General features: G+C 38.2%; 1 protein-coding gene across 1 annotated transcript in view; it reads left to right on the top strand.

Moving 5' to 3' along the window:
* Positions 1–24,493, top strand: part of CUNH8orf34 (chromosome unknown C8orf34 homolog) — a 365,453-nt gene that overhangs the window by 330,658 nt on the left and 10,302 nt on the right. The window contains exons 11-12 of the mRNA XM_050142135.1: positions 4,246–4,293; positions 13,077–13,170. Coding sequence (XP_049998092.1) covers positions 4,246–4,293; positions 13,077–13,170 — 142 coding nt within the window. The remainder of the gene's footprint in view (positions 1–4,245; positions 4,294–13,076; positions 13,171–24,493) is intronic.

Genomic DNA, 24,493 nt, shown 5'->3' with positions numbered 1-24,493 from the left:
CGTGAGAGTACAAGTACGCTTAACCACTGTGAGTTATCTATCTCTCCAGCCCCTGTTTTGTTTTTGTTCTTTTTTTTTTTTGAGACAGGGTTTCTCTGTGGCTTTGGAGACTGTCCTGGAGCTAGCTCTTGTAGACCAGGCTGGCCTCGAACTCACAAAGATCCGCCTGCCTCTGCCTCCCGCGTGCTTGGATTAAAGGCATGGGCCACCACCACCCAGCATTTTTGTGCTTTCTTAAAGGCACTTTGATCATGCCTAAAGTTATTCCTTCCCAGAACAGACATCTTGCTACACTAGTAACCATTAAAATCAGAATGAATAGCCCTTGCTGTGTCCTGAGATCACCACTGTTTTTCAGTTAGTGTGTTTGTTTTGTTTCTTGTTTTTGTCTGTTAAGGTATATTCTCTAGGGGATACAGGTGTCATCTGGGGGAAAAGGTGGTATGAGATTACATCTAGAATTATGAACAAGTTTTCCAGATATAATTTTCACACATGATATGAAACAACACTGGGAGAAACTTAACCAGAAGCAGCATCTGTTCAAATATGGAAGCGTAAAAAACAACCAAGTTCAACTTATTAAATGTACCAGTGGGACTTCAACACCCTGTGAGCTCGCCAATGCCCCCTGGGTGGAGACCTTTCCACTAGTCAGAATACACATCATGGTGTTTGCCTTGAACAATCATAGCTGCTGCCCCTAGCGTTTGCTAATTTCAAAAAGCTGTATTTCAGTCTCCCCACCTTCTGTGAAAATGGCGTCCTCACCCCGTCTGATGAAGCCATTGGAAAGCAGAATATCAACCCTGGCCCCATCTCTACTACGCAAACTTGTCCTAGGAAATTAGTAGCCTACACACATACAACACATATTACAGAGCCTGGGACCCTTCCTTGATGCTTCTTCTTGTCCTTCTCATGGCTTCTTAGGTTTGTTCTGTTGTGTTTTAAACAAGATTTTCCATATTTCTCAGACCGCCTCCTTATCCAGCTTCATTAATAAGGCAATCGATTAAGTCTTCAAGACTAAGTTGGAAAGCAATCTCAGGCATGACTCTGCCTCATGCCCTCAGTGCACAGGGCGGTGACAGCAGCAATTCCCAGTGCTTCCACTTGCTCAGTAGCTGCCTAGTGAAGGAGTGAAAGCTGCCATGTTTTTTTCTTCTTAGCTTTTTCCTGTGGCAACTTGACATTACATGTGTCAATGGACTTCTGTTCTTAATCCTAATTGAGTCTGTCTGTTCTCCCATAGTAAACTTTTGATAAAAGAGTTAAGTTTTGTTCTACTATTTTGCCTGACACCTACAACTGTCTGTGACTCCCATTAAGTGCTTGATACCTAGCTGGAATAAGCAATGATGACATTTTATGTTCTGCTCGGGTTTAGGAAGACCTTGGCCAATCCCATTGACTTCCTCTTCTGTGAGTGGCAAATAACTCAGGAACTTCTTAAGAGGGTGCTCTGTGCTAGCAATCTTACTTAATTTTATTTGAATAGGGTGAGAAACAAGAAGATTTCAGTGAATTAGGTCATGAAGCTTTCTTTGAAGAAAATTAGTACCAGAGAGACCTTCAACATGCACTGATGGAAATGGCCCCAGTGAGAGAACCAATCTGTATTTTGTCTAATAATTAGTAAGCGATGAAGAAAATATACTTATTGAGTGAGGCAAGAGATATATATGAGAGTTAAAATGCAAATAGAATTAAAAAGGTAAATACTAGAGTATTACTTATTACTGAGGATTTTTTATTGTAAAAAAAAATCAAAGACGGTGGCAAAGGCCAAACTTCCTAACAGCTCATGTGTCTAGCCCCTCCCCTCTCTCTCTTCAACTTTCTCTGTGTTTGCAATGCATCTTCTCATCCATATTTAACACATCTCTTGCCTCAACCGTGATTATATTAGAAATTCAAGATAAGTGAAACCATGTTTCAAGAAATATCTTCTCTTAGTTTGTTTTAAAGGCATCTTTTTGGTATACCTGCCCTTCCTCTCCTTCAATGCCCCTTTCTTCCTCTTTTCTATCACTCTTAACCTCTTTGTTTTTCAAGGGAAATTGCATTTGGTTATTTTTTGATTGCATCCTAAAAAGTGATTACCAAAATATTATGCTATTTGGTTGCCTTAATATTTAAAATACTAGTCTTTAATGGTAAGAGAATGTGGGCTGAAATGGATAGATTTGTGCAATGAAAATGTTCTCTTTCCTTAGTACCCCAGGGAAGGGGGGAAGATGCATCCTTTGAAAGCCTACTGAAAAAGCTGTGACAGACATCTGGAGGCCAATCCTTCACTGGGTTCTTTTCTGACTCTAAAATTCAGACGACCTACCTCTCTTGTCTTTGCCTCTGTTCACTTGGCCATGAGCACATTTGTAATCTGCTCTTCCGAGTGTTCCTTTCCCTGCATTATCAATTAGAGACTTTAATTTTATGAACTGTCCTCTCTATGTCATTGTTGCCATCACTTTCTTTTGTTTTTGTTTGTTTGTTGTTTGAGACAGGGTTTCTCTGTGGACTACCACTGTAGAACAGGCTGGCTTCGAACTCACAGAGAGCCATCTGTCTCTGCCTCCTGAGTGCTGGGATTAAAGGCGCTATCCTATCTTTTTGACTGTTTTATGTCTTGAAATATTCTTCAAACTTAGAAGCATTCAGAGACTTTTAAGCTGTAGTATATTGATTTTTTGTGTGATATACTAGTGGAAATCATAATTTGGGAAGAAATATTACCATACTGAGTTGTACTATTTCAATTTTCAAAAATATCAGTCTATTACCCCTAAGTTAATTTTTGTTTTGATACGAGAGTTCAGCCTTTATTCTCCAGATTCTGTTGTTCAGAATGTTGTAGGAGGAGCTGTGGGCTGTGTCCCACTGCCTAGCTAGCTTATATCCCAAAATAACCACACAGAAATGTATTAGTTAATTAGTGCCTGGCCCATTATCTCTAGCCTCTTATTGGCTAACTCTCACATCTTGATTTAACTCATCTCCATTAATGTGTATCTCCACTTGACTGTGGCTTACTGGCATGAGTCTAACCAGCGTCCATCTAGGGCAGGAGAACCATGGCATCTGCCGCACTGCTCTTCTTCCCAGAATTCTGTTCTGTCTACTCCACCTATCTAAGTTCCACCCTATCAACTAGGCCAAGGCAGTTTCTTTAATAACCAATGAAAGCAACACAAATATAGAAGGGCCTCCTACACCATCAGAACATGCAAAGACAACCTTAAAAAGCCAGACTTCAACCTAAGAAAAGCCCCACTGTCAAAATTAAAATAAATTTAATTTTTAATGATAAATTTTTAATCATAGTGAGGTAGTATAGTACCAGACTACCTGCAGCCCCAGTGGTTCTTTGTTTAGTTCCTGGGTTCATTCATTTCACTCTGCTCCTCCTAGATTCAATTTCTCAACATGTAAAATTGGCCTGAGGATGTATTGTTCTTAAATTGTACTAAGAAACAAGCCAACAAATATACAAACCACAACAGTCCAATGAGATAACATATATGAGGGACCTTGAAAAGTCAAAAAAAAAAACCTGTGATAACCATTTTAAGCCTCATTCACAGCTATTTACCTATCGTTAAAAAATATGATGTCCTAGGCTTTACCAACTCATCACAGAACTTCCTTCCAAATTTTTAGAGGGCCGTGCTATGCAGTCAAGAAATATAATTTATCCAAACCAACAGCTTGATTGATTGTTTAGAATATATTTAATTTGATGTGTCACATTTTCATGATCTCAGGCTCTCTAGTCGTATTCAATCATAAATTAGCAAAAGACACAAGTGAAGAGACTTCACTAAGCACAGACCACTACAGCTGGAAGGACTAAAGGGAAAGATAAAATAACCAGTCATTTGTTCTCCTTTCATACAGTGGCCTTAGGTCCAGATGTTAGATCTTCATGAAAATTTCTATCACATGGAATTAGTGGCTTCATCTAATTTTAAGAACCTAGAAAGTTAATAATGAAAAACTTCATAAACATGCCTAATATTCTCCTATAAAATTAAAATAAGCTTCACTGACTATTTGTTGATTTCAACTGAAATGTACTCAGAAGATGTGTCTTTGTCTGGAAAGGAATGCTATCTTCCCCCCGAGAACCTGAGCTTGTCACAGACATCACTTGCACAGGCAAGGCAGATCTCATTGCCCTCTCCAACGGTGCATTGTTCTTCCTGTCCCTTTCTGATGTTTCTAACCTCTGTTTGCCTCGAGGGAGAAGACTCCAGTGGAGGACACTCTTTGAAATCCTACATGGAAGAAGTGAGTTTTAAGAGGACCTCACAAATATAACATGCCATCTGTCTATCATGTGAGATGAAACACTCACCTGGGCTTTTCCCATCCATCTCCTGTTCACTGGCCATGTTTAGAAACGTACAATAAATACCATTATCAAAATTGCTTTTGTTCCTCATTGATAGAGAGGTGCTTTCTATCCAGTTATCCCGACAATGAAGGAGAAAGTCCATGAACCTAGTACTGCCACATGTTTTCATTCACAAACATTTGTTGATATACTTGTAAATGAGAAGCATATGTTTTGTACTGGAAATGGACAAAACAGAGGAAAGAAAAAAAAAGAAAGACACAATCTTATAATAGGTCAGCACTCATTCATGTGACAAATGCCTGTCATGGTGCTATTTACTGTACCTATCAAAATGTAAGGCACATTCTTGGAAAATGCCTTAGATTCTTGGGTTTCTTTGTAAAGATACTGAAGAGTGTTCTGTGTCACAGAGCTTTGCACTGACTGACAGGCATTTGGAACCCCTCAGAATGTTTGCAGAGCCCCTGAGACCTGAAGCAAACCCCTGACACTCATTAAGAAAGCCCCGTCTCTGCAGAGAGTGAAGGCCGTTCAGTGACAGGACCTAATACTTGGACGGAATGTTACTTCTCAACAGGAAACTACCTGTTCTGCACCTCTTTCTAATTCAAGAGTCTATTCAAAAGACCTCAGATCTGAGCACACTATGTGGTTCTTATCAGGATGGTGCATGGGTACTGAAATTCTCACTTGTTTCCAAATATCACAAGGAGAGGAATGTGGAATGCACATTCTCTATAGGTTTGCTTATCTATCCAGAGATAATTGACGCTTTCCAAAAAGCATGGGAAGGAGGAATGATTGACAGGAAAGAAATAGCTAGAAAGATGTAGAGGTTCACAAGCAGCAAAATGAATGGGAAAACACAGTAGGATTAGAACACTAACCTTCAATTTACTGAGTTTGATACAAAGACTTAGAATATATTTGAACAACTGATGTTACACACAGGGAAGAAAATATATTTTTCAGAGGCCCACCAATATTTTGGAATTTGTGGTCAAGTAAGTTCTTGAACCCAGCCTCACTATTTGTTGGTAGGGCTGAACCATAGGCTTCCACAGAAAGGCTGGGGATGCCTCTTGCTTTAGTCTAAGGCAGTGAAAGGAGATTACGGAGGTTTGTGTGCGCTATGGGTATATACCAAGAATAAGCTTGGTAGGAGTTTTGTTGTGTGTGCCTTCTCATTAGAAGTGCTTTGCAAGGCTTACTGCCGATCACATCAACCCCAGCTGGAATCTTAGAATTCACTCAGAACCAAGGACTTAGTCTTCTTGCTAAGCTTGCTACGGTCTTCATGGTTTATAAATACCCTAAGCTATGGAAAGCAGTTCTGTATCTAGTTCTTTATGGCATGATTTCTAGAGACTGAAATCATGCTTTGTGGGGACCCTTCCCCCATTCTGTATTCTATAAAAAGAGGAAATATTTATTAATGCGTTGGAGTGTTGTGTATACTCATCTGTTCTCAGTCATGCTTTGCTTGTTTAATGGAAATATAAATCTTTTTAGTTTATGGGATTCATTACTGACTGTCAGAGTGTGTTTTCAAGTGTGTGTGAGTCATTCAGTGTAAATGTTACCTGTCTATCACTATGGTTCATTATTGCATGGGATTATCATTTTATATAGATTGATGTTTAGGTGTTAGATATTCACAAATGAATAAATTATGATAACAGTAAAATTGTATAGTCTTTATTAGTGACTTATGACTTAGTATGGTTTTTTTCAAACTTTTATGCATTTTGTCTTTGGGAAATAAACACTCAACTTCTCCACTGGAAGCTTGTTTACAATGTGAGACATCAAATGGCATTTACTTTCTTTTTCTTTTCTTGCTTATACTTTTATTTCATTTTTCTCTTCAGGTTGTAGAATCAGCAAAAACAAAACAAACAAAACAAATGACAACAAAAATCCCGACAGTATTTGTGAATATTAAAAGCAGTGAAATACAAACTGAGCTTGCAACATTCGCGTTTATTTAGCACACACTAAAATGTAGATAAACCATGCTGTTGGTGTCTTAATATATTTAACATTTCTTCTTAAACTTTGAGCAGCTCAACAGATCAAAGTCTCTGTTCTTTTGTTTTGTTTTCTTTTGGTGGGATTGTTTTTTTTTTTTAATTTATTTATTTGCTTACTTACCTAAACATAGTCATGGGCTGTAACCACATGACATTAAGCATTATGTTGAGATCTAGATAGAAAAGCTGAGGCAACATAATCTCCCTTAAAATTAAGCCTAAAATTATTCTATATAATAATAGTCTATATAATAATTCTGCATAGGGTATTTCTAACATATTATTTTATTCTGGCATTCAGGTTTTTCTTTAGGTAGGGGAAAAGAACTGAGATAGGGTCTCTTCGTGCAGCCCTGGCTGTCCTGTAACTCACCATGTAGACTAGGTTGGCCTTGAACTCACAAAAATAAGCTTTCCTCTGTCTCCTAAGTGCTGGAATTAAAAGAACATCATCAGATTCAGCTAGCATTTGGATATTTGAGCAAATAAAAAAAATAGGATACCTTATGACTCTGCTTTTCCAATCTCCAAAAGAGCTCTGAAACTTAAATTTAAGAAATTGCACATTTTCACACGAGTCACCTGACAATATAGGAATAATTTCAAAATACGAACACTTTATCATTTACCATCATAAGACTAATGCTTACCCAATAAAGTAAATTCAAAAACAATTCATCAAATTTAAATATTCTTAAACCTTTTATAAAGACACTAATGGACTTAAAATATCGTGTTACCTCGAGGAATAATGTGGAACAAGCACAATGCAATGCTTTGAAATGCCCTAGCTACTGATGGAAGACATGTCGTAGACACAGACAGTGAGCAACCTAAACAGTTAAGAAGCTGCAGAGAAGTACAGATTCAAGTCAATCCAGATACAGCGTCTGAAACTTTAGAAAGCAATCACGACTGCACGAAGGTGGTGATGGCCAGATGACAGAATAGCAACAGCACAGGCAGCGTGAACTCACTCAGGGTGACAAGCGGCAGCTTTGCTCTCTCTGAGGGTGCCAGGCAGGAAATGAAGCACTGGGAACATGGAGACTTGCCTGGCTCTTGGGCTTGGCTTGCCAAACGCACCATCTGAACTGGAGACGGACTGATTTCCGTGCAACACGATTCGGAGTCCTTCTTGCACCCACTCAGGCTTGCCTGGCTTCCTCCGTGTTGCGCTCTGTGACCTTCAATGAAAATGAGCTTCCAGCTATATTTCTGATGGGGAAGGCACGTTTGCTTATAGAAAGTGACTAATATACATTGTGTTCTTCAGATGTACTGACTTAGGAAAATCAAATTAACTATTATAACTACCATTGTTTCTTCCCTTTAGGGAAGTAGACGTTTGCTTTATGGTTTGCCAAACAAAATCCTATTTGACCATTGATATTTGAACATTTTCCATATTCGTTGTTAAATGACAGTTCTTAAAAGCTTATATTCACAGCTCTCATAGAAATACAAGGTGAAGTCGGGACTGGGACAATATCTCAGTCAGTGAACTGTTTGCCTTGTAAGTACAAGGACAGTTCTATCCCTGAATCCATGCTAAAAAGCGAAACAGTTCAATGTGGTAGAGGAAGTTTGTGGCCGCCTGCCTGGGGAGTCAGTGACAAGCTTGATGCCATGGGCCAGCCTAGCCTATTTGGTAAAGTTCAGGTCAGAGAGAGACCTTGTCACAGAAAGATAGTGGGGGACACATGAGGTTGTCCTTCCCCCACTTCCTCACACTTGTGCACTCTCTACATACATGTGCCCATGAATGCACACACACCTAGAGGAATGCATGCGAAATTTATAAAAGTAATAATTTAATGAGGGAGCAGGTTAGATGTTATGACCCCCCAAAGGAGAATTCATTCACCTAAAAGGACAAATAAGGAATGTTAAAATGGCATTATAAAAAGATGAAAAGTAGCAAAATAAACCCATTTCCACAGGCTAACAGTCGATTACGTTTGCAACGGATGCAGTTTGCGTCTACATAGAGAAGAAGCATTTGTGGTGTTACTATTTCCCATAGCGTGTATAGTGTGAAATTGCTGATGTCAAAGGACTCAGGCATCCACAGAATCAAGAGACTAGAAGGGAATGCTGGGGACATGACTAATTTTCCACGGACTACGATAATCTTTCATCCTTTTCTCTAAGGAAGAAGTCATCAAGCAGCAAACATTGCACAGTGCATGTTTTCCTGATGCTCAACACAGAAGAGCACACAGGGCAGACTAAGTTCCGAAAGCGTTTAAATTCATTTTGTTCTTTCTCTTTTTTAAACAATTTATCATATCTTCTATAATTTGTTATGATTTTTTTCTTTTTTCTCAGAACCTATTCATTAAAAATTATAGCTCCCAGATTTAGTTAATTTTTTCATTGTTTCTTGCAGTTCTCAAATAATTGGGCTACAGAAACACTATTTACAAAAAAAGAAATTAATGATTTCAGACTAATCATATGAGACATTTTGTTAACAAGTGCTAAAAGGTAGTATTAGCTTTGCTAACTTACCAGTAAAAATGACTTAGAGGAAATTTTACTTTAATAGAAGTACATAATAAATTCTTTGCCACTTGGAATCATTTATGAAATATATCTGGGGCAGACTAATTTATTTTATGTACATCATACCTTAAAATTATTGTATTTATTTATTTCATGTGTGGGTGTTGGCATGTGTGTAGAAGTCAGACAACCACTTTCATTTCTTTCTTTCCATCATGTAAGTCCTAGGGATAAAACACAGATCGTCAGGCTTGCTGGCAAATGCCTTTATCCACTGAGCTAACTCACTCACTAGCCTTATGTACTCCACGATTTATGGACCATTGTTTTAGAGGGAGTCCATGACTTCAGATTAATAGCATTTGGAGAATATAAAGTTCTTGTTCTGCCAGCAGATCGAAAGATCTGTTGATTCAGGACTAGTAGCTGTTCTCAATGAGATTCCTGCTCCTTGTTCCCACCACTCCCAATCCCTGGGTGTTTGCTGTCCTTCTGGCATCCCTTAGAAAAAGGATGAATGGCATTCCTTTGACATGCAGCCCCAAGAGCTTGCTCTTGGGAATCTGAAAACAGTTGTGCTACACTGAGATGTAGCTTAATATCCTACAGACAATTTTTTGAGTAACATTAGCAAGGAGAAACACATCAGCTCTTGGTTTTGAAAAATGTTCAAGATTTTAACTTCTGGACCCCATCGCAAAGAATTATAGGCAGACTGATGGGCGAGCTTCAGACGTGTGGCACTCTTGCCAACATTGGGACCTTCTATTTCTAGCTCCAGCACAGGGAGAGCTAAAGAGAATCTAACAGTAATACTTGCCCAGTGTTCATGAGACTATGTCAACAGTGTGAAGCTCCTCCCAAACCCTGCTGAGCCTTGTCCCATGTCCACTTTATACCTCTTGCAACAAATGAAGATCAATCACACATTCAAGGCATTAGGATAGGAAGCCAATTGATGATATTGCTTCATATCTTGAATCATGGGGGAAATAGCAAGACTGACTTAATAATCATCTCCTTTCTTTTAGGAATGGATTTTAATATTTGTCACAAGAAACTAAACAACAAAAATACTTTTTTTTTAAATTAATAAGCATTGTTTTCCTTGGCTACTTTATACTTTCTATCTTAATTGAGGAGGTCCGGCCTTTTATTCCTCCTTAGTAAACTAAAAATCATCTTTCATTTGTATTGTCTTTAAACATGGGAGGTTGCATGCTCTGTTTTGGGAATTTTTAGAATGTGGTTTTTCCTTTTTGTTTCATAAGACGTAGTGAAATTATTTCTGCATACACACACATGCACAGAATTTTAAACCAAATAAACTCAATATTTTCATATTTTCACAGCTTCTTTGAGCAGTTCTGCAAGGCCCAATCTCATGGTTGACAAGGACTCCAAAATGAAATTAAATCCTAGCAATACACTTTGGTTTACATGTAAATTGCATATTTTAAGATTGTTTGACATTTTTTGCGCTAGATTGCCCCTCAATAACCCACCCAAGAGTCTTTCCTGCTCACCTTTCTGAAAGAGTTGGGGCCTAGATGTGGCCGGCTTGTGAAGCCCCAGACATGATCTAAACCAACGCCTTCACCTGCTCCATGCTCTCTGAAGAGGGGTGGTACAGGTGGAGGCTGAAACACCCACAGACTTGTATTTGGAATGTTTTGTGTGGAACTGGTTATCCTTTTAGAAGCTGCAGTCCTTAGGCTATGGGGCTGTTGTGGGGAAGCTGGACAGTGAAGGAGGCTTTGAAGGATAGCCCCATTGGTGGCTGCAGCTTGCTCTCTTTGCTTCCTGGTCTATCTCCACATGAACTTCCATTGTTGCTGGCTACGACTATCGTAGACCCAGTAGCTCTGCCGCTTCTCTACTACCATGATTTCTCCTGAAGTTTCTTCTATGAAGTATGTTTTTTACAGCAACAGGAAGAGGAACTAACACAGGAGGGAAGACAAGGGCATTGAACCAGCTAGGATACAAGTTCTAATTTCTCACATCCTGGGCAAGCACATTTCATTGTGGAAATCACTCTCATTTGATAGGAATTTACATTTAAGTACAACACACAGACTGCTTTAAAATGTTGCTGGCACACACACACACACACACACACACAAAATCAGGCCATTATTTTTTAATGAAAATCATTTCCAAAAATTATGCTTCTTTTGCTTCAATTATGTTTTAACTTTATTGTAGTTTTAGAGTCACAGAATTATTACCAAGACCTAAGAGTACCTTGTTTCTCCTGCTCAGAGTCCAGCTACTACTATTAACACCTCACATTATTATGTGATACAATATGGGACATTTTTCACAGTTACCCATTGCTGGCTCATTAGTAATGAAATCTGCATATTGTTCAGATTTCCATGACATGGGGTTTGAAGTAGAATTTAGCACAAAAATAAATCTGCTTTGTTCTAAGATCTCATGAAGGAAGATACATTTCATATCATGACTCACTGTCTTTCGCTTTATTGGTTAGAACCATAAATACCCTGACAAAGTGCATTTATGAAAAGAAAATGTAGAGACAAAAATCCTGTTTGTATTGATTGTTATTGGAGGTATGTATAACCAGGTCACCAGCTGACTGCTTTAACTGCTTGCCTTGCCGTGGTCTTTGTCAGTTTACTCTACTGTGAACTTGAGCCTTTTTCTCTCCCTTTCTGTGCCACCTGTTAAATTAGAGTCACCCCACACAACTCAAAGTGGGAGCTATTTTCAAGTTTAAGAGCAGAGTGTGTACATGAATTATCCAAAGTCTTCCTATATGTGTATTTGTGACAGATTTTATATTTTAGTAGAAATTTTTTTACTAAAATATGTAAAAAAAAATTTGGATTTAAAATTTTATTCCTGTGTTTTAGGGATAAATTTACCCTCCTTGACTCCTTGCTTTTTAATGTTTTTCCTCTCTTTTCTTACCTTCTCCTACATAATTTCTTACTTGATGAGTCTCTATTTGGAGGCAGATACTCGTCGTAGGTTATTGGAATGTCCAATTCAAGAAGCTTCTGTGTCTTTAAGGAGTCATGTTATTATTACTAGAACAGGAAAATATGAATGGATACTTACTATACAGTAATTGTTACAATGATCCATTGAAGCCATAAAAAATATTGAGGGGTAACTTGTCTTGAAGGGTCAGGGAAACCGCCCAGGTTAGATAGTGATTAAGCCCTGAAAGAGGGTTGTCATCTAGGAGAGAGTGCCAAGGAAGCTCAGTATAAAATATCTTGTTAGATTAAAATGAATGACAGCATTGGAGGGCTACCAGACAATTATAGCTGAAGACATAGAGGTGGGAAGGAGTCTGTAGGAACCAGAAACCAGCTTGAATTAGATTTTCTCCATGAAGTAATGCTATAGCCACCAAAAAAAATTGTAAACAAGGAAATGATAACATCATACAACTTCTTTCAAATCTCACCCAGAAAAGACTGATGAAGCTATCTAGAAAGTGTAGAAAGTTGGTCCTTGAAATTTCATATTACTGCATCAGAATGAAAATGATTGGTTATATGTAGTCACTGCCAGAAGGGAAAGAGCAGAGTAAAGAAGTATCTGAGAGATATTTCAACTGAAGCACAGAGTTGAAGCTGAGTGGGGTTGTATGTATCTGTAGTCCTGGCTACTCAGGAAACTTACATAGTGGAATCTCTTCAACTAGGAGTTTGAGACCAAACAAGTAAGACAGTAGCAAGGGAGAGAAGGTAGTGAGCAAATCCTGAGAGTGTAATCAAGGGAAACAAGTATCAGCCATCTTAATCGCCATTCTTGTTAAAGAAATTAAAGTCTTTATGGTATTAAAGGCTCCTTGTATCCAATTTTACCTTGTGCATTTTGTGATGATATTTCTAAGGATGAGGGTCAAGATTTATATAAGACATTAATTTAGAAGGGTCATTGATGTGGGGGTCCCCTCTGTAATTACTAGTCTCTAAATCTTACTAAAGAAGAATTGAAATTAAAATGACTTTAGAGCCAAAGATTCATATATATGGCATGAAAAGAATTTAAGATTAGAATATGTTTCTGCTGGGAAGTAAGTCTTGGGGCTTTTGAACATACAGACTGTGCTAACTGAGGTGTTTAACTGCATTGGCGTCTGTGGTAGCAGCCTAGACTTTAATCTGAAATCGTCTTTTCTCTGGCAGGATGAGTCTTTAAAGCAATTGCAGGTTGTGCATCAGCCATGGCTCTTGCCAAGTGACACAGAAAGTGAAGGCATTGAAGCAGAGCAGGACAAACGTGAGTAGATGCCATGTTCTGTGACAAATGACTTTTACAGAACTTCATAACATGGATTCAGTGTTCTCACTGTAAATGAGAGCTAATGAACTAGCTTTTGAAACATGCATTGTTTTTCTCGATACCAACAGAGCATGGTGAATCTAAAATCTCTTTTATGAATACTGTAGGATAGTGTTAGTGACAATTTGGGAATATTTGAAAATTTCAAAATATCATAGGGTTGGGTAACTTTTATATAAGATATTATACTTATCAGTTAAATTATAAATAAAGTAGTCTTGGAATAAGTAATGTGGAGTATAAAGAGAACTTTCTAAATCTGAAGTAATTACTAACAACCTGGAGCATGCATAGAAAAAACATGCACACACAAGTAAACCCACTCCTCCCCCTGTCTTGTCCATTCATATTTAAATAGACATGAGCACACATGTATTGGTTTTTTCAGTTACTTTCACTGAATTCTTTGGAAGCCTTAATAAAATTTGTACTAAAAAAAAAAAACACAAACAACTGTTGCACGTATTATACAGACATGCTACATGTATGATTTGAGTGAGTTTATCTATCAAATCTAACAAAGGTGCCTGAATTTGGCAAAGCCACCATTCTTTTAGAATGGCATTTGGTAATTGCCTCTGTGTGACTATGGTAAATTAACTAAAACGTGAATACAAGGACCTGTAACAGTGTACTGTAAGCAATCCCGTATTCAGACTTACCTTTTTTCTCCGAAACCTTATGATGAGTTTTTAGACTGGACTTGCATACCCAAGCAATATAAAGGAGATAAGAATCCTCAGAACTTTCTTCAGCCTCAGACATTTAATACATAAAGTATTTTTTCATGCAATCTCTCTAAACTTCTGAATTTTCTCCTCTTCCAATAAGGTACAAAACTAGTAGTTTTTTCATACAATTTAGACACTTAACAACTCTTCACAAATATCTGAAGTATGAATCAATATGAGTCACTGAGTAAATAAACAAGGGTGGGTTTTGGTGTTTTAAAGCTTGTTTATTAAGGAAAATTGATATTAAAAAATTAATAATAATATTATCTATAGTTATACTATAATTTTGATATTGGATGCATAGCTTTATTCATGAATTTTGCTGAGTTATCTATCAATCCTTCTAAGAAGACCATTTATAAATTCTTGAATTCAGACCTAGGACCAAAAATACTTGATCTCAGCAATGCTGTACAAAGAGGTGACCCTTGACAATGGTAAATTGTTTGAAATAAAATCAGGGCTTAAAATAATTAGGTGGTAATAAGAGCCATCTGGAGATGGAATGTTAGCATGCATTGTAGCTGGACTCAGAGCACAGACATGCAAATATTTGTCGAGTGGCTTCCAATAGCCAGGTGCTGGGACATGTGCAAGTTGGAGCCACTGAAACTCTGGCATCTTCTCGACTTGCTCTCCACGTGTGTGGCTTGTGGGACAGCTGGCAACACACAGCCAGATCATCTATGTCTGTTTTCTCAGCGAAAAGAAATAGATGGTATAAATCTGTGTGAGCTGGGAAGCCTACATGGAGTTCATAGTTTTACTTACTGGGAATTTGTAAGTATAGAAGGGAACAAACCTATCTTTCCAGCTCTAATACCTGTTTCTTGACTCACCTTTTTATAAATGATATCCAGGGAATGTTATGAAATCACTTAATTTCTTCTGAGACAAAACCATCATGGAAGAATGTTTCCAGAAAAATCATTGCAGAAGTGCACGTTTCTACTCACATTGCTTTAAAAGAAGATTTAGCCCAAATGTTGTTTAGTATGTACCTGTAAGAAAAGATACTTTTGAACAACTGAAGGCAATTTTCCTTTTTAATTTTTTATTCTAAACAAGCAGAGCTCTTGCTTAAGGAGATTTCCTCTTTGCTCTTTTATTAACAAATTCCAAGCTACAGAATAAACAAGCTCATGTCTAGGGTGCACATATATGTTTGGATATCTCAGATTATAATTCAAAGTCTCTAAATAAATTTATTTCAGATGTCTGAATCTTCAGGAGTTATTCATGATCCAAAATCAGCTCTGTACATTGTATATGACTCTGATTTCTGCATTTTAAATATATCCTTGGGTGATTATTGCTTATCCTAAAAAAAATGACAACTATTGCAAAGAGAAGTTCAAGGAAATAGAGGCTGCTGCTCTCAATATTGATTTCACATTGGTCCTCCGCTCTCTAGATCTAGAGGTCAAGTTTGTATATAAAATATGAGATAGGGGAAGAAACAAGAGTAGAACTGGGAGTGGGCACAGAGAGAAACGAGGAGCAGATCCTCCATACTGAAGTTTAATGTTTATAAAGTCATAGATGAAATGCCAGACAGCATTCTTTTCAATTTTAGATTTTTCACTAAGATTTTTAAAACTGAAGTTGCATAGCTATTTTAGTTCCCACTCCCTCTCCTCCTCCTGCCCCACCTTTTCTTCCCATCTTCCCATCCACTCCTCAGAAAGGAAAGGCTTCCCATGGAGAGTCAACAGGGAAACAGTCAAGCATTTTTTTTTAATTATGTCTTGTATTTTTTTTTAAAAAAATATTTTTGTGTGGGGACACTACATGGTCCTGGTGTACTATAGTTCTTTGAAAAAGGTTCACTTGCAATGTACAATGCCATAAATGTCATCTTTAGCATCATAAACTAACCAAAAGCTAAAAGTAAAAAAGGAAACAAACAAAATTCCCAACTACAAAATTGCCACAAAACAATAGATGTCTAAAATGAAGAAGTGCCAGCCAGGCATGTAAATTGCAGCTATGATGCCAGCACCCTAGAGGCTGCCAGAGAATGATTCTGAGCCTGTGACCAGTCTAGGGTACACAACCAGACCGTGGCTCAGAAAACAAACAAGGGTCAGGAGGGTATTTAAAGGGTAACTATTCTGTGATGCATTGAGATGTCAGAGGCGGCTTAAGACTCTAGGAACTCTGAGTTGAAATCTATTGAGAGAGGGCAGTGAACACTGCCCATAGGTCAGTGTTGTTGCACCATCTGCTTTATATGACCTAACATTATGGGTTATTCAAAGCCTTTGGTTCACTTGCAGAACTGTGGATAATTTTGATGATTATTTTTGGCCGATTGCTATGGGAGCTGATTTTTGGTGATGCACATGCCACCGTTCAGAAAAACTTCTGTTCACAGTATTCCTTTTTGCTTCATCCAAGTTTTCACTCTCAGAAGTAGAAAAATGACATTTTACCATGGCGTATCAAGTTAGACAATATCTGCTAGAGTCTTGGCTTCAAAAGAAACTATTACAAAGCAAAATAGGTTCTTAATAAAAAATATAGTGTTGAAATAAGAAGCGGCGGGGCTGCGTCCCCAACACCCCGGCCGCTTGGCTAGCTCATGCCCGAAATAACAACACACAAACTGTATTCATTTAAGAACTGCTTGGCCCATGAACTCTAGCCCTTACAGGCCAATTCTCGCATCTGGACTAGCCCATTTCTAATGATGTGTGTAAGCATCCCAAGGTGCGCTTACCGGGAAGATTCTAGCCTAAGTCCATCGTGGGTTGCATCTGCCTGGGAGAGCTGAGCATGGCGTCTCTGCTCCAGCAGAGCTGTCGGGTCTCTCTGGGAGCAGAGCAGAGTCTGACCTCACTTCCTCTTCCGCCCAGAATTCTATTCTGTTTACTCCTCCCATCCAAGCCATGAGGCCAAGCAGCTGGTTTATTATAACTTAACCAATGAAATCAACAGATTGATATATGACACTCCCACATCAATATAGTAAAATACCTTTGTGGAACTTTACTTATTGCTGTATTTGCAACTTTAAGTCATTGATGTGGTGACAGATTATCAAGAGGGACAAAGTTAAATGAACACACCAAGCACACAGATTATACTGGGTTAAATGGTGGAAATATTTCCCATTGTTTGGATGGAGGAAATGCTTCTGATATTCTTCTAAAATATATACATAATAAAATCACTGCATAGTTCTACAGAAACTGGCTTTGTTTGATTCGATTAAGAATGCCCTTTGAAGAATGCCCATTTATAACTTGTGGACTATGCTTCTGTAAGAACAGATGCTCTGGTTTTTAAGAGATGTCTATCAAATCTAATCTCCTCAGTCTTACCTTTTTCAACCAAATAATGGAAAATTTGGAGCCCCTAAATCCCGTTTCCTCATTCATGTCCCTTTATTACTCAAAGAGAAAAGACCAGATCCAAGATCGTCTGGCCAGTTCCTGGTACTGGAATACCCCTATTCTATTGATGTGAGATTCCTCTCTGTATGCTATTAATATGTTTTATTACCATTGATTAATAAAGAAGCTACTTTGGCCTATGTCAGGGCAGAGCAGAGTTAGGTAGTAAAACCTAAACTGAATTCTGGGGAGAAAGAAGGCAAAGTAAGGGAGATGCCATGTAGCTGCTGAAGGATAAAAATGCTGGAACTTACTGGTAGGCCACAGCCTCGTAGTGATACACAGATTAATAGAAATGGATTAATTTATGACATAAGAGCGAGCTAGGAATGCGCCTAAGCTATTGGCTGAACAGTGTTGTAATTAACATTGTTTCTGTGTGATTATTTGGGTCTGTCAGCTGGTAAATGAACAACAAGCTGTCTCCATTTACATCCTATACTTCATTTATGACCTCCCTTCAAATCATTGCCAAGGGGTGATTGTGACTCTTTAGATCGGAGGTGTATAGGGGAAAAATAGAGTCACAGATTTGTTTATGTGTCTAGGCATTTCACATTGAAGGAAAACTCCTTAGCACTACCTAAGTTGTTTCTTTCTAGACAGTTTCCCAATCTTTGGCTTTGAGTTGTGTGTATAAGATAAGGCTGTTAGAGTTCCACAGGTGATTATATTACCATGTCCAAGACAAAGCTCCCATGGGTGGCTCTAAAATATGGAAGGGTAGAAAAGGTGTTGTCTTAGTCAGGGTTTCTTTTGTGGCAATGAAACACCATGAGCAAAGTCAAGTTGGGTGGGAAAGGGTTTGTTTGGCTTACAATTCAGTGTTGCTGTTCATCAGTGAAGGGAGTCAGAAAAAGAACTCAAACAGGGCAAGATCCTGGAGGCAGGAGCTGATGCAGAGGCCATGAAAGAGTTCTGCTTACTGGCTTGTTTCTCATGGCTTGTTCAGTCTGCTCTCTTAGAGAACTGAGTCAATGGCCCAGGTATCGCACCACCCACCATGGATTGGGCCCTTCCCCATTGATCATTACATGAGAAAATGTCTTACAGCTGGATCTCAAGGAGGCATTGCTTAAGCTGAGGCTTCTTGGTCTGATGATTTCAGCTGTGTTAAGTTGACACACAAAATCACCCAACATAGGTGTATACAAGAGCAAGGGAAGGTCTAAGAACTCAGAAGAAAAAATATCTCAATTGCAAATTAGGTCAGACAGGTTTCAGAGTTTCAAGACACTGGGAACTCTTGGAATTACCATAATATTAGGGCTGTGGCACTACAAATAAGGACTCTAAATTATATTATACATGTCACAGGACTTAAAAGAGGTAAGACTTTGGTGCTTTGTAATAATTTAAAGGTCTCGTGAGTTATCTTCATACTTTAGACATTTGTAAACAAAAAGACATACACACTGAAAAGAAGCTAAGAACTTCACAATAAAAGTAATTAAACAAAAAACGAAGGTAACTATGAGGATTAGGTCTCACAAGGCAAATAGCCAAAACTTTACAGCAAACAGTAGTAGGCTATTTATGAATAATAAATAAATTTTGGCAGTAATTTAATCTCACCTCTTTGTTTTAAATTTTCTATTCTCTTTAGAAAATAATAAAGATAACTCATAGGTAAGATAATTATTTAAAACCACAATTTCAAAGCCACCTGGATAACAAATGTAGTAAGATCCAAGACTCTACTTAAAACTTAAATACACACCAAAACCAACAAAAACTCTAAAACAAAACAACATAGGCTGTATCTTGCTTAGGGTTTCTTTCTTTTTTAACTTTTTATTAATTCTTTGTGAATTTCACAGCATGCTCTCCAGTCTCACCCATCTACCTGTCCCTTCAACAGGCACACCAAAATGGCTACTTCAGAGTACTGCAGAATTTTTATATGTCCTGTTGCATTTAAACAGGCATCTACAAAATCGCAAGACTATGCAGATGTCACACTGTTTTAGTTTGCAGTAGTTATTTATGTTTTTACAAGTCTCACAGGTGAAAGTTTTACCAGGATGCTTTTATCTAATGGATACTCAGCAGAATTTTGCCATTTGTCCCCTGTGTTCAGTCTACTAAGGGTCGATGGAGGAAACACCGAGTCTACAACGTGCGTGAAAATACAACCGTTCTTATTCGCTCATCATCAGATGCAAATGGACCTCAGACTCTCCTGCCTTTCTTGCAACCTGTGTGCATTTTCATTAAAAATAAATCTGAATATTAAAAAAATAATCAAGCTTTATCTATATAGGTTGCAGTATCTGAAGCCCATCAGACCATAAACTCTCTATGTTCAGCATACTAGACAGGTAACTATAGCAACCATTTCAAGATTGATCTTTAATCAGCAGAAAAATAAGCTAATGTAGTTACAGCTAATTATCTGTTGAAAGCAAGTGATTCTACTGTCAAATTGCAAGTCTCTGCCATAAAAGCTAATGTTGTTGTTATGAAAATTTCTCTGTTTGCAGAGGACAGATGCCTGTGAGTCACTTACATAGTTTCCAGGTCTGTGGTGAGGCACTCATATTATGAAATGTTAAACTGATTCCCAAGACCCTAGAAAAAATTAAAGGTAACTTTTCATAATATACGGAACTTAATTTCAGTCTTAAGTATAGCAGATCAATGTGTCACATTGTTCAGTAATATATAACTTTGCTTCTCTTATTCAGACCTCTAGGTCATAGACACAGTTGTTAGATTCATCAGAAAGGATGTGTTTAAACCAGGAGACTCAAATGTTATTTTAAAAATTCTTTGGGCTAGAGTCTTTCATGGAGTTGAATTTCCTAAACTAAAAATAGGAGCTACATGGTCCAATGTTTTGTTTTTGTTTTTCATAAGAAATCAAAGTTATAAATTAATAACACATGTTTTTAATCCTTTTACCAAACACTTTTAGTTTGTCTTGGAATATTCTTATCTTTGCGCTAGGTGTGGCCTGAAACTACAAAATGGTGACACTAATGTGAAAATTAAATGTAATTCATTCCCCAGCACTGATGAGCGTGCTTTTGGGATGTGCCTTCCTGTCTGATGGGGCTCATCTTCACAGAGGTGAGTGGTGGATTGGCTGCTTGGAAGAAGAACCCATCCCTGGAGCTGTAGATTTTACCCTTGCACTTCTGTTACTGAAAAGTCTTGGGCATATTCACAGCAGCTGAACTATTTCAGAATACTCTCAGGCTCCTTTGGCTGTGCTAACTGGCTACATGTTCACAAATCATACAATCTTAGACATGTTTTTTCTCAAATTAGAATGTTAGTTAAGATCTTCCAGCATAAATCCCGTGAGCCTGACAGCCCAGATTCCCAACTTGGAACAGTCGCTTCTCTGGATCTTCACAGTGGGCATGTGTATGCTGCGAGTCACCCATGTGCTAAGCCTTATGACCTGGAGGTGCAGAGGGAGGTTATGTAATTTACTGTCTCTACTTTTCATCACTGTGCAAATTCACAGATACATATCTGCAACATTTGTTTCACCACCACTTCTTAGAAGACAAGCAAAAAGGATGCCAGAAACCACACTTATTGATAATAATCTCTCGTGATCTGAACAGGGAAGGTTTCAATATTGCATTGTGTAGTTTGATGAAGAGATTTTTACAAACAAACTTTTCAAGATTTATATTTTTATTACATTTAAAATAAATTTAGTTTCTTGAGTTCTTTATATATGCATATCACCTTAGAACCTTCATCTGGCGATGGATGAGGATACAGACAGAGACCCACATTGGAGCACCAGACTGAGCTCCCAAGGTCCAAATGAGGAGCAGAAGGAGGGAGAACATGAGCAAGGAAGTCAGGACCGCGAGGGGTACACCCACCCACTGTTACAGTGGGGCTGATCTATTGGGAGCTCACCAAGGCCAGCTGGACTGGGACTGAATAAGCGTGGGATAAAACTGGACTCTCTGAACATGGCGGACAATGAAGGCTGATGAGAAGCCAAGGACAATGGCACTAGGTTTCTATCCTATTGCATGAACTGGCTTTGTGGGAGCCTAACCTGTTTGGATGCTCACCTTTCTGGACCTGGATGGAGGGGGAAGGACCTTGGACTTCCCACAGGGCAGGGAATCAGGACTGCTCTTCATTCTCCAGAGAGAGGGGGAATGGAGTGGGGGGAGGGTGAGAGGTGTGGGAGGAGGGGGAGGGAAATGGGAGGCAGGAGGAGGCGGAAATTTTTTCAACAAAAAATAAATAAATTTAGCCTTTTAATATAACTGATTTCATTGAATGATTTTTCAGTTTTAACTTGGTAATGCACTACTGGCTCAATATTATTATTTATATGTAATAGGATTTGTCTTGCTATCAATCTGTGTAGGATTTTTATATCTAGTTGATAATCTCATTACTTATTATCAAAATGTCCACTCCCCCCTTAAGTCAATGAGATATGTTTATTAAAGGGCTAACCCAGTGTTCCTGCTACCCACCCTGGGTGATGGTTCCCTCATTTGACCCCTTGGCACAAAATTTGCACTGTAATTAGGAAAAAATAAACTATCAGAGAACAAATACAGTTTTGTTATAATATACAGAAAATCAAGAAATGCTTCGTATATAACACTGATAGTCTCATATTCAGCTGACAGAGTGTAATTTATCAATAAGTGTGGTTAGTGGCTATTTATGGCATCCTTTTTAGTACTGAAGTATACATTTTTTTTTATTTTTCTGCATCTGTATTACATTTCAAAATTCAGAAAAATAGCTCTAATATGTTCTTGACATTTTAAATAGCTTGAAATGTTTTTGCCCTTTGCTTTTGAACAGTTGACTTGTTCAAATGTATTATGATTTTTTAAAAATTTTATGTGCATATGGATATGTATGTGTCTATTGTGTGCACGGCATGTCCAACAGAGGACAACAAAGGGCGTTAGACACAGGCAGCTGTGAGCCAACTGATTGGGGTGCTGGGTACCAAACTCATGCTCCAAGCAAGAGTAATACCCACTCTTTGCTGGCTGAGCTGTTTATCTAGCCCCTGGTAAGTCACTTCTATGTGGATTTTTGTTCAGTGTTTCCTGAGAAGTTCAGCATCACTGAGAGCATTGGTACCAACTTCAGAGCATCTGCAGTGGTGCTGAGTCCAGTTTCCTACACAGCGGAAGTCTGACTGAAGCCTGCTGCATCGCACATCAATTGTCCCTAGCTGTCTTGACATTTAAAATCAGTTGTTGAGATTTCATAAGAATCAAATTCTCCCCCACCAACTTTTATAATTGTTTCATACATATACGTTGTAGCCACATGTTGGGGTGACGTCTGTCGGGGTCCAGACTTGACAGGTTCATACATTCCAGGATAAAAGCGTGTGAATTAGAAATGTTAGGCAAGAGGAACAGAGATATGAAAGAAATACAAAGACCTATGATAGTACTGGGAGGGCAATTCAGTGAATACTGAGTCTACTCGTGTTTATTTTCCATATGCTTGTATACCCCAATCCAAAAAAAGGGTAAGAAGGCAAAAGACTGCTTTAGCAAACAAAAAGGACAAACAGAACAATTGTTTTCTTTAATATCCAAGACATTGAGTCACTATTTCCCGAGTTAAGCATTCTGATGATTTGGGCAGCACATGCAGTGATAATACCTTAGACCACGTATCCTGTTGACAGCCACTCTCTGGGTAAAACCTCCTGTCTTAAAATTGAAGTAGCAGGAATAGGCTTGAATTCTCTGACCTTTGGTCGAGGTGGAATGGATCTACCTCTATGGGCCATCTTAATGTCCAAAACAACAAGTAACCACACCATAGGTCAGGATATCTTGTTTGTAAGCACTCCTTAAGTCAGGCTTCTAGCCAATAACTTTGAAAGAGCTGGAGTAAGCTTAACATCTCAGTCAAGATGGAGTTGACCCACTTTTATGGGTCCCCACACATATATTTACCTTTTCTCCCCAAAGAAAAGAAAATATCTCTGAGAACTGATATAACATAGCACTTGATACTAACTTTTCCCAGAATCTTGGCTAGCAATATAATACCTAAGAACTATAAGCTATGCTTTTATGAAACATTGGATGTATAAAATTAGAAATCTTTTTGAAGTACCATAATACATCCATAAGTCAATATATTAAAATTAAGTAGCCCTTCTATTATTTTAACATAGATTCAAGAAAAACAATGATATTGAACTGGGGTAATTTGTCTAAACAAACTTGATCAGTGTCTTTCAGTTGAGAGACAAACCAAATTAACATAAGCAACAAGGGCCCAGTGGAGGGAATGCCTTGCTTTCCTTCATTCATGCCTGAGACTCATTGTCAGCAAACTTGCATTTCAGTAGAAGGACAGAGAACTCCATTGATATAGTGACCATGAGTCTGAGCTTTCTTGTTGAAAGTCTGAAGCTGAATATCAATTACAAAATGTACATCTTGAAAGAAAATAGAATACTTTTGGCTGCAGAAGCTGGCCTCGCTGATTTTCAGCTCTTCTTCATTGCAGACCTGTGGGTTTAAAGTGGAGTGTTCCTTTGCTATCTAAGTCTGTTTTCATATTGTGTCCATTTTGTGTGGCTGCCTTAAATCATTTGAAATGTGTTGAGACTACGTGGGTGATCCGGGAAGTGACTAGTTGGAGGTAAGTGTTTAGAAGCAGCACATTTTTAAACAACAATGAGGATGATCTATTTTGACACTGAGTATAGTTTTCTTTGTGTCCACTGTGTGGGGTTGGCTGCTTTTGATGGGCTGATATTCCATGTCATTGCTGACTATTTGGACAAGGGGTACTGTATTCATCATCACGAGATATGTGTTCAAACCTCCTTTGCTGGACATGGATTTGTTCTCTTTTTATTTAGGGTAATTATTGACTTGCTTTCTAAATTTCAATGTTATTCAGGCAACACAAATTTAGAAGTACACTTTCCTGGTGAATCAGAATTTTTAAGGAAATGAAACTACTCATCCTTTGCAATAAGTGCACATTAACTTTCCATATCATCTGATACTGTTATGTCAACAATATTTTGGTTGGTGTTGATAGAACTTTTAAGGAATTTTGCATTCATGTGTAAGAGATAAGTCTCTCTCTCTCTCTCTCTCTCTCTCTCTCTCTATATCTCTCTCTCTCTCTCTCTCT

The sequence above is a fragment of the Alexandromys fortis genome, unplaced genomic scaffold (genome assembly GCF_014885135.2).
Source record: "Alexandromys fortis isolate MF-2015 unplaced genomic scaffold, M_Fortis_MF-2015_v1.1 scaffold_41, whole genome shotgun sequence".
NCBI lineage: Eukaryota > Metazoa > Chordata > Mammalia > Rodentia > Cricetidae > Alexandromys > Alexandromys fortis.
The sequence above is the reverse complement of the archived record's forward strand: the minus strand, read 5'-3'. Positions and strand labels throughout refer to the sequence as shown.